Source organism: Palaemon carinicauda, chromosome 1, assembly GCF_036898095.1.
Source record: "Palaemon carinicauda isolate YSFRI2023 chromosome 1, ASM3689809v2, whole genome shotgun sequence".
Classification (NCBI taxonomy): domain Eukaryota; kingdom Metazoa; phylum Arthropoda; class Malacostraca; order Decapoda; family Palaemonidae; genus Palaemon; species Palaemon carinicauda.
This window is the reverse complement of record NC_090725.1, coordinates 193,455,639-193,465,638: the sequence shown is the minus strand read 5'-3', so window position 1 is coordinate 193,465,638 and position 10,000 is coordinate 193,455,639. Positions and strand designations below refer to the sequence as shown.

The 10,000-nt window shown below is 32.4% G+C and overlaps 1 protein-coding gene across 1 annotated transcript in view; it reads left to right on the top strand.

Moving 5' to 3' along the window:
* Positions 1-10,000, top strand: part of LOC137643869 (protein amalgam-like) — a 538,253-nt gene that overhangs the window by 390,863 nt on the left and 137,390 nt on the right. Inside the window, exon 5 of the mRNA XM_068376606.1 lies at positions 218-289. Within this exon, the coding sequence (XP_068232707.1) occupies positions 218-289 (72 nt within the window). The remainder of the gene's footprint in view (positions 1-217; positions 290-10,000) is intronic.

The following is a 10,000-nucleotide window of genomic DNA, read 5'->3' as shown; positions in this document are numbered from 1 at the left end:
ATATATATACTGTATATATTCGAGTTTAGGTGTATAAAGGCTGAGATGGTAAAGTTTTAGTTCAAGGTGATGGATATTTGTTTATGTCTTCTGTCGTACATAATTTTTTAAAAGAAATTATGCATAATCTTATGCATTTTTTCATCCTCATTTCTCGTTTTCTTTTTAATGTTTATTCAACGTGGTTTCCATTGTTTAAATGTCTTTCTTTTGGCAGATTCTACACAACAAATGAGCGTGACAAAAACGAAAGTCTTCATAGCGAATAACACGGCGTCTACAAAGAATGGTAAGTGCAAGCTTGAGTCATTTACTTAATTCTTTCCATAAACTGTTGGTGATTTCATGACCATTCTGTGAGGAATTGAGACCACATAATTTTGATTTCAGAGCATTTTCTTTTTCGTTAGTTTAAGTATTAACCACTGTTGCTATAGTTATAATTAGTCCAAGAATCCATTCCAAATAAACATACCGGACTAATATTGATAATTTCATCTGCAATAATGGAATTTTCTTCTTCACAAATATTGACAAGTAAGATTTTAGAAAAGTGTGCATACTTATCATAAAAAAGAATTACATTATAGGCCTGTGATCTATGATCCCGTAAAAAAATAGATACTAAAAAGTATCTTTTACTGAGTGAAATTGATAAAATTTATGAGTGTTTGGTATACAATTATATATATATATATATATATACATAATATATATATATATATATATATATATATATATATATATATATGTATATATAATATATATATATATATATATATATATATATATATATATAAACATTTATATATCTCTCTCTCTCTAGAGACACACACAGATATATATATATATATATATATATATATATATATATATATATATATATATATATATATATATATATATACATATATATTTATAGATGTATATATATGTATACATATATATTTATAGATATATATATATATATATATATATATATATATATATATATATATATATATATATATATATAGAAACACAGTGGTCACGTGTTCGCCAAGCATTCACATGGCAGTAGATCGATCCCAACCCGGGACCGTGAGTTTGACCCGTTTACTGAGGAGGCTCATGCTGTGTTTGGGTACCCCAGTAAGGAGTGGACTGGTCCGGATGATGTTCTGGTGTGTATCTATTGAGGTGAAACTGGAACTGAATCCAGACACCTTTACCTATATATATATATATATATATATATATATATATATATATATATATATATATATATATATATATATATATATATATATATACATATATATATATATATATATAATATATATATATATATATATATATATATATATATATATATATATATCTATATTTTTATATATATACATGTATAAACGTATATTTTCTATATAATCATATTAATAGAGATATATATATATATATATATATATATATATATATATATATATATATATATATAAATATTTACATTAGAGAATATATATATATATATATATATATATATATATATATAATATATATATATATATATATATATATATATATATATATATATATATATATATATATATATATATATATGTGTGTGTGTGTGTGTGTGTGTGTGTGTGTGTTTAGTGGGATCGATGTTACTGTATGGATATGAGTCATGGTTTGACAATGAAGCAACATCCAACAGCTTTGTAGACTTGAGAACAAAGCCCTCAAAAGGATATTGGGAGTTAAATGGCAGGACAGGATTAGAAAAGAAAATACAAGAGAGATTACTCAAGTGCCATATTTTGATGAGAGATGGTTTGGGCATGCTCTTCATACTCCACAAGGATTAGTTCACTAAACTTTCAACTGGGCCCCAACAAGGCACTAGAAAAGTTATAAAACCCAGGCCTACATGGCTGAGAACTATGAAGCGTGAAGTAAGGGATTATGAATGGAGAAGTATTGATTTCAAAGCTCAAGATAGAGACAACTGGCGAAATCTAACTGAGGCCCTTTGCGTCATTGGCGTAGGAGATGAATGATGATGATGATGATACATGCATACATACATATATATATATATATATATATATATATATATATATATATATATATATATATATATATATATATATAATATATATATATATATATATATATATATATATATATATATATATATATATATATATATATATATATATATCTTCTTTGCCTCCAGCTTTCCTCATATCTATATGGGGTCGCTGTTTCTAGTCAGCCTTCTCCAACTTCCTCTGTCCTGTAACTCTTGTTATCTTAGACCATTTTAATTCATGTCATTCAAAAACTTACCTTTCCACCTGAACTTTGGCCTTCCCATCTTCCTTCTGCCTTCCACCGCCATGAGGATGACCCTTTTACAAGTGCATTCATGTTCTCTCCTCATGACATGACCAATTCATTTCAAACTTCTTTCCTGAATTTTTTTGGAAACCTCTAATACTCCGACTGTCCCACTGATTAATTCAGTTCGGATCTTATATTTTTTGTGCACCACACATCCACCTCAGCATTCTTATCTCGGCCACTTTCATTTTTCTATCTTGCTCTTCATTGGCCAAGTCTTTGCCCTAGAGAGCATGGTTTGTCTAACAACACCTTTATAAAACGTTCTTTTGACCTTTCCACTGATCCTCCTATCACAAAGTACCCCTGATGACTTTCTCCAATTTACCCATGCACACTGAATTCTATGACTAACTTTTGCATCAAGGTTTTCATTTTCACTCACAACAGAATCAAGATATTTGAAGAAGCTAACGCTTTTTATGTCTTCTTGGCATAATTTCACCGTTCTCTGACATTCCTCTCCAACTGTCCACATATATTTTGATCTGCTAGTTTTTAAGCCTCTACTCTCAAGCTCTTCTCTCTTTTTCTAGCTTGAGTTGGACACCTTTTCTTTATATATCAGTCAGTACAATGTCATCAGCAGACACTGCACTCCAAGGCACCTCTTCTTTAACTTCTGATGTTATAATATCCATCACAATATTAAACACGTATGGGCTAATGGCTGAACCATGGTGGAGACCAACTTTCACCTTAAACCTCTCTGTAGTTCCAACGGCGCTTCTTACTTGAGTGGTTGCCTCTGCATATATATCTTTCATTATTCTGACATATTTTTCAGAAATTTTTTTTCTCTCAAGCACCTCTACACTTTCTGCCTAGGTACCCCGTCATATACTTTTTCCAAAGGAATAAACTCCACATCCAGTCATTTCTGTTTCTCTCGATATATCTCTGCTGTCTGCCTTGGTGCAAATATTGCATCAATTATGCTCTTTCCCGCTATAAATTCAAATTATCACAAATTGTGATTTCCATTCTCAATCTTCCTTTTATAATCCTTGCATATATTTTCATCGTATGTAGTATTGCCAAAGTCCCTCTAGTTCACACATACACACACACATACACATATATATTATATATACACACATATATATAATATATATATACATATAAAATTTATATATACATAGAGTATATAGAAATGTGTATATATATACTGTATATATATATATATATATATATATATATATATATATATATATATATATATATATATATATATATATATATGTATGTATATATACCCACACACACACACACACACATATATATATATATATATATATATATATATATATATATATATATATATATATATATATATATATATACACCCCACACACACACGCACACACACACACATATATATATATACACATATATATTAATGTATTATATACATATAAGTGATATAGCCACAAAAAGAAAAGACAGTTGATTGGAGTTAGTACTTTCGTCTCACCAGTGACATCGACGAACTCACAATGAGAATAAATATACAAGAATATAGTATTTATACAGTTGGTTGGTGATTCCAGATAAGTCAGATTTTAGAGCCAATAAACTAGCCATCTTAAGCTGTTGTATTCTGACAGAAATGCCTTTATATGTTTGGCCGACATAAAACAACGTACCGTCTGAACAAGGTATACTTTATAGTTTATAAATATCACTTCCAAAGCTATATTTTATCAACAAAAAGTTGAATGTGCCACTATGTTTAAAACTACCGTTATATCTATGTTTTTCAAAGGGAGTATGACAAAAGTAATTCGTGAAATGGCAAATAAAAATATTTTTCACCATTTCCTTTTTCTTTAAGTGGACACTATAAAATGTTTCCTTAGCTCTTTTCATAAAGATTCCTAAACAATTTCTTCAATTTGGGTAAACTCATCCTCAGGGGTTCATATTCTATGTGGCCTTAGCTACCTAACGAAAAAAACAAACAAACAGATTACTTTATATTTTCGAGTAACCTGAATAGAAATGAAAACATGATAAGTGATTGGTTGGATTTCTATATATTGTAAAAATAATTCATTGGCTTGCCTATTATTATTATTATTATTATTATTATTATTTGCTAAGCTACAACCGTAGTTGGAAAGGCAGGATGCTATAAGCCCAGGGGCTCCAACAGGGAAATTAGTCCAATGAGGAAAGAAAGCAAGAAAAAATAAAATATCTTAAGAACAGTAACAACATTAAAATAAATATTCCTTATATAAACAATAAAAACTTTAAAAAAAGGAGAAAGAGGAAAAAGATAGATTAGTGTGCCCGGGTGTACCCTCAAGCAAGAGAACTCTAAACAAAGACAGTGAAAGACCATGGTACAGAGGCTATGCCACTACTCAAGACTAGAGAAGAAAGTTTGGTTTGGGAGTGTCCTCCAAACAGAGCTGCTTACCATATTTGAAGTGTCTCTTCTACCCTTACCAAGAGGAAAGAGGTCACTGACCAATAACAGAGCAGTAGTTAACCCAGAGGTTCTCAACCTTTATTCCTTATTGGGGCATTTATGATATATCCTGAACATTGACGGCACACCAACTCTACAGTCAGAGTAATTATAACTATTATTACATAAGCCTGCTACATATTCGACTGGCACAAAGGTACACAATATGTAAGGCTACCAATGATATTAGTTCAAATGTGTGTACACATGGGTAATGGTTATGATAATAATAATAATAATAATAATAATAATAATAATAATAATAATAATAATGGTAATAATAATAATAATAATAATTGTTATTATTATTTTTTCTATTATATACGCATGAGTTAATTAGCATATGGGAATGACGTGCAACATACATTCCTGTTGTAGATTAAACATACATGATTATTGGGATACTTGCGCCTGTCTGGATTTGCATATCCTTTCGATGTTAGGAGGGACACTGGACAGGCACTCTCTCATTTCCTCTTCAAAACTCAGCAATCCAGACCTCTTCTTAGTTTTGATGTTTGTGAGTGTTGAAAATCCTAGTTCCGACAGATATGCGGTCGAGAATTGGACCAATATTTCTGGACTTTTATGGCTATATGAGGGTGTTCCTTTCCAATTCTTATCCAAAAGCTTTCTAGTGACATATCCAAGTACTCCAGTTTTAGTGTGCGGTCATTACGGATGCTAATTAGTTCCTCTTCTTCAAGGATACCAAGTTGTGGCTTGCTTGAGGGAAAATAGATGAAAGGATTTCTTACCCAATCATACTGATCAGCAGATATATTAGGGAAATATTTTTCAATGTTTAATTCTAGAATTTTAAGGTGCTCCTTGATGAGTGGAATGATGTCTGTATATTTAGTTTCAGCAGTCTTTGGAAACATATAGGCATTGCCATAACTCACCCTATCTTTACAAAACCTTATTTTCTCCAGCAAGCCCTTTATTTTGTCAGATGATGTTAACATATTCTCATTTTTCCCTTGCATACTAGTATTAACCTTGTTTAAATGTTCAAATATATCCGCCAGGTAGCATAACTTTGCGCTCCAAATTTCATCAGCCAATAGTTCACAAAATTCAGGTTTTTCCTGAAGAGTAGAGAAAACTATCATATCCTGACGCAATTCAAGTACTCTCGACAACAGTTTGCCTCTTGATAGCCACCTGAACTCTGTATGAAGGAGAAGGCCTTCGTAGGCAGATCCCATTTCTTCACAAAGAATAGAAAAAAGTCTTGTCTGCTTTGGTCTGCTTTTTATGAAGTTTACCATCTTTACAACACTTTCAAGCACAAGCTTTAATTCCTGTCCAAGTGTCTTTGCATTAAGATTTTCACGATGTATGAAGCAATTTGTTGTAATCATGTTTGGGTTTTCCTTCTGCGCTAATGACACGAAACCTTTAACTGGTCCCAACATAGATGGGTAACTATCTGTGCGAATTCCTACACATAATTTTCATGTCAGTCCCAATTCTTTCAGATATTCTGCTACTGAGGAGAATATGTTATGTTCTGAAGTTTGCACAAGTTCTTTGCAGCACAAAAATTGTTCAGTTATTTTATTATCAGTAATATATCTAATAAACACTAGTAATTGGGATTTACCTCCAGTACCAGTTGACTCGTCTGCTTGCAGAGCAAAGATTTTATCTTTCATAAGCTCACTGACAGTCTTTTCAATGTCAGACGACATATCCTTGATTCGTCTACCAATAGTGTAGTCCGAGAGAGGTATTTTATTTTTACTTCTTTTTCAGCCTCATCACCAAACAAAATTTTCACTACAGCACAACCAGTTGGAAGAAAATATGATTCTGCAACTGAATTGGGTTTCAAATGTTTTGCCGTCTGCTCTCCCACTAAAAACTTGCTCTCTTTATTTTATCTGCTACCTTAACTTTTTTCTCAAAGCTTAAGTCTTTGTTGTTTGTTATCTTTCAAAGGTCTTTTAAAGTAATCCACAGGTCTCTAAGAGAGGTGCTTATGTTTTAATGTTAAATGTCTTTTCATTTTCATAGGAGAGACAGATTCATTTGACAGCACAATGCCGCAAACAACGCACTTTGTTCTTGGACTAAACTCGACATAACAATAAGTAAACCAAATTTCTAGATAACTCTCGTTATACAAGCGAAATTATTAACAACGGATGTCCTTGCTGCTATGTGTACGTTCTGAGGCCACCCTTGGACCTGAAGAAATAAACAAGGTTTCAGCTATCACTTCACTTTCCCTGCTTGGACCTGCACAGATAATCTCACTTTGAAGCGTCATCTCACTTTCCCCTATCGGATATGAACAAGAAGGCTGGCTTTCAGTAGTTAATCTTGCTTCATTTTCAGCGTCTTATACACGTATACCTTGTGAATCATTATCAACTTTCACTCTATCTATGCTGCTGTCAGTGTCAACTAGACGCTTGAGTTTTCTTATGATAAACTTTTCCATGTTTTGCAAGGTTCAGTCTTATCACCGCCACAATAACAAGATACACAACAGTCAAAGATGCAATGTTACTAATTGGTACCTTCCTCCCATGTAGCTAGGATGAACGTTAGGAGAGGGGAACGGACTGAGTACCTAGCCAAGGTACAGACGAGAGGCTTACATTCATAGTACTGTATTATTTTGTAAAGGGAATGTGTTCTTCACACCCACACACACACATAATCATACATACATACATACATACATGCATGCATGCAGACACACACACTATATATATATATATATATATATATATATATATATATATATATATATATATATATATATATATATGTATATATATAAATTAATGTATATTATACACCTATACATTTAATTTTCCCGGCGCACTTTGGGGATAGTTGTGGCACAGTAGGGCGGTGCGGCGCACAGGTAGAGAATCAATTAGTTAACCCCTTAGGTGAAGAAGAATTATTTGGTAAACTCAGTGTTGTCAGACATATGAGAACAGAATCAAAATAGGCCAGAATATTTGGCGCATGTGTAGACAAAGGGAAAATAGAACTGTAATCAGAGAGAAGGATCCAATGTAGTACTGTCTGGCCGGTCAAATGATACCATAACTCTCTATTGGCAGTATCTCAATAGATGGCTGGTGCCCTAGCAAACCTACTACCTAAACAGGATGTATATTGTCATTTTCTTTCTGTTCTATAGTAAATTTCATGCTCATCACATGTCAGTTTTCATGATTTCCACACAAACAAAGACACACACATACATACATACATATATATATATATATATATATATATATATATATATATATATATATATATATATATATATATATATACAGTGATGGATATAAAAACTAAGAAAGTTTGTGTGTGTGGACTGGCATACAAAGACCATAAACAGGCGGGAGTGGAATGATGCATCTGAGGCCTTTGTTCTGCAGTGAACTAGTAATGGCTGATGATGATGATGTGTGTGAGCATATATATATATATATATATATATATATATACATATATATATATATATATATATATATATATATATATATATATTATATATACATATATATAAATATATATATATATATATATACATATATATATATATATATATATATATATATATATATATATATATATATATATATTAATGTCATTCAGCGCCTCCTAGGGTGGTGGATATGGGGGAGCCAAAAGGGTACTGGCGTATAAGGACTAAGCCACTGGTGAACCAAATGCAAGTGCAATGGTAAAGTGCCCAATCATCCTAGATACCCTTGCCACTTAGGAAAACACCTCTCTCATGAAATATGTGCAAAATCTTATTAAAGTTAAAGTAATGGTAAGCAATGAAATTCTACCCAAAGTGACTGAGTTTCCTATTGGAGTATGTGAATGATTAATGACTGTCAAATTCCGAACCAGTGACCACTCATATGCCACTATGATCGGTGCTTATGCTCTGACTTTTTATGCTTAATACTTTAAAAAAGAATCTTTCTATCCTGACCTTGATAGAATACTTACATCAGTCCCTAAAAATGACAAAGCATTCCTCCTTGGTGACTTTAATGTCAGAGTTGGCAGAGACTCCCATTTATGGCGAGATACAATTGGTAGCCATGGCGTGGTTGGTAACCATGGAGTGGTTGGTAGCCATGGAGTGGGTTAAGATCAATACAAATGGAACCCTTCTCCCATTCAAGTGTTCAGAATTCACTCTATGCATCACAAATACTATCTTCAGGAATAAGAACAAATATAAGACTACCTGGAAACATCCAAGATCCAAACACTGGCACTTACTCGATTATATCATCCTAATAACCTGTGTCCTTAAAAAAGTAATGATCACAAGACCTGCCCCTTTCCCAGAGGACTGCTGGACTCACCATCACCTTGTTTACCCGGTGATAGAAATAAGTCTTAAAAAGACCGTTAGATAGGGACGAATGCTGAAGAGAACCAGATTCTTGACCGATTGTCTATATGAATCCTTAGCAATAAAGTACCAGATGAATATCCCCCAGATATTAGAAGTAAATGGGAGAAACTCTAAAGAATAGTGAGGACAGCTGCTTGGAAACAATTGTCATGAAAGATCATAAGCATGAGGACTGGTTCAATGAAAATGTCATGGAAATCACAAAGCTAATAAAGGAAACATAAAAGGCACTAATTGATCATCTAAACAATCCCACTACAGAACCTAAACGACAAGAGCATAGGTAACTGAAAGCTGATGTTCAAAGATCCACAAGAAGAATGGAAAATGAGATGTGAATAAACAACTCTGAAGAGATGCAAACATATACTGACAGAAATTATATGAAAAACACTTTTTCACCAATGCAAGAATACTGTAAGGTGTATGGTCCCATCTCACAAAGACTAGCTTCATTTAAGAAATAAAGATGGCACAAGAATCTTTAAAGGTGAAATTGATATCCTTAAATGGAGGAAGGAACACTTCCAGGAATTATTAAATAGAGATCCTATAATTGATGAAAATGCCATTAATAGCATAGGTCAAAAACCAATGTGACACTGAACAGAATCAATACCTTAAATGAGGTAATATCTGCAATATCTTGTATGAAAAACAAGGCTCCAGGTATAGATGGCAGACCAGCTGAAGTACTTAAAGTAAGAGGACCTCTTCTTCACTTG